Source organism: Cariama cristata, unplaced genomic scaffold (assembly GCF_000690535.1).
Source record: "Cariama cristata isolate BGI_N322 unplaced genomic scaffold, ASM69053v1 scaffold35596, whole genome shotgun sequence".
Taxonomy (NCBI): Eukaryota; Metazoa; Chordata; class Aves; order Cariamiformes; family Cariamidae; genus Cariama; species Cariama cristata.
Window position 1 is genome coordinate 538 of NW_009620973.1, and position 1013 is coordinate 1550.

The 1013-nt window shown below is 59.0% G+C and overlaps 1 protein-coding gene across 1 annotated transcript in view; it reads right to left on the bottom strand.

Annotated features, from left to right (window-relative positions):
* Positions 1–117: 117 nt before the first annotated feature.
* Positions 118–1013, bottom strand: part of SDHAF2 (succinate dehydrogenase complex assembly factor 2) — a gene marked incomplete at its 5' end in the record, with an annotated part of 1268 nt that continues 372 nt past the window's right edge. The window contains 2 exons of the mRNA XM_009701797.1: positions 118–248; positions 421–530. Of these exons, the coding sequence (XP_009700099.1) occupies positions 118–248; positions 421–530 (241 nt within the window). The remainder of the gene's footprint in view (positions 249–420; positions 531–1013) is intronic.

A 1013-nucleotide genomic window follows, 5' to 3' on the forward strand; every position in this document is an offset into this window, starting at 1 on the left:
GGAGCTGCTGTAGGAGGAAGAGGAGAGCCACAGGGAAGGCAGCAGCATCAGTGTTTCCACAGGGCCCCGTGTCCCTTCTCTGCTCCAGGTGATGGGGGGGAGAAGGCAGCCCCCTCGTCAGCGGGGTGGCTCAAAAAGGTACTCCAGGTCCGGCTGCCGCAGCCTCTGCTCCCTCTTCTTGTTCTTGGCAAACTCCCTCAGCATGGCCATCACGTCGTTCTCGAATTCGGCCGGCGTGGGCTTCGCTTCTGCGATAAAAACAGAAAGGGGCAGCGAAAGGACAGGTCCGTCCTGTCCCAGAGCACCCAGTACCACGCTCACCCCACCAAGCCCAGCTCCCACGGCCCGGAGCAATGACGCTGACTTGGCCGGTGCCCCAGTGTCAGAGCGGGCAGGGCAACAGGCAGCTTTGCACCGTACCGGTGGCCCAGTAGTAAATGTCCCAGTCGTTGCTGGGCTCGTTGATGAGCCGGTCGTAGAGGTTCAGCTGCTGCTCACTCATGCGGTTCAGGTTCTCCTTCGCAAAGAGGCTGGAGAGAGGACATATGAGGATGAGTGCGGGTAACCAGAGGAAGAGCCAGGCTGGCATGCTGCTCCCGACCACGGCTAGCACCCAGCTCTCTACACGATGCCAGAGGACACAGGGGAGCTGGGTCCCCTTGCCTTCAGCCCCAGCCTGCTCTCCGTTAAGCACTACATCAGTCCCAAAACCCGACTGGCCGTGCCTCATTCATACATCCCAGAAATTACATACATCCTTCCCAAGGGATTTTGGCTCAGCCATCAGCTAGGAGCTTCCTCCAGAGCCTTCACCTGCCTCCGGCTGCCTCTGGCTGTACCCCGTCCTGCCTCGCAGCAGCACTGATCGCTGCATCCCGGACCCATGCAAGCAAAACTCTTGCGGTGATTTATCCAAAGGCTCAGCCTTCTGTCCTCTAAGCAACACCACATCTCCTTAGGTTTTGGATTATGGCTGTGCACTACCCCAGCAAACTCTTTCCTGCAACGCTTGG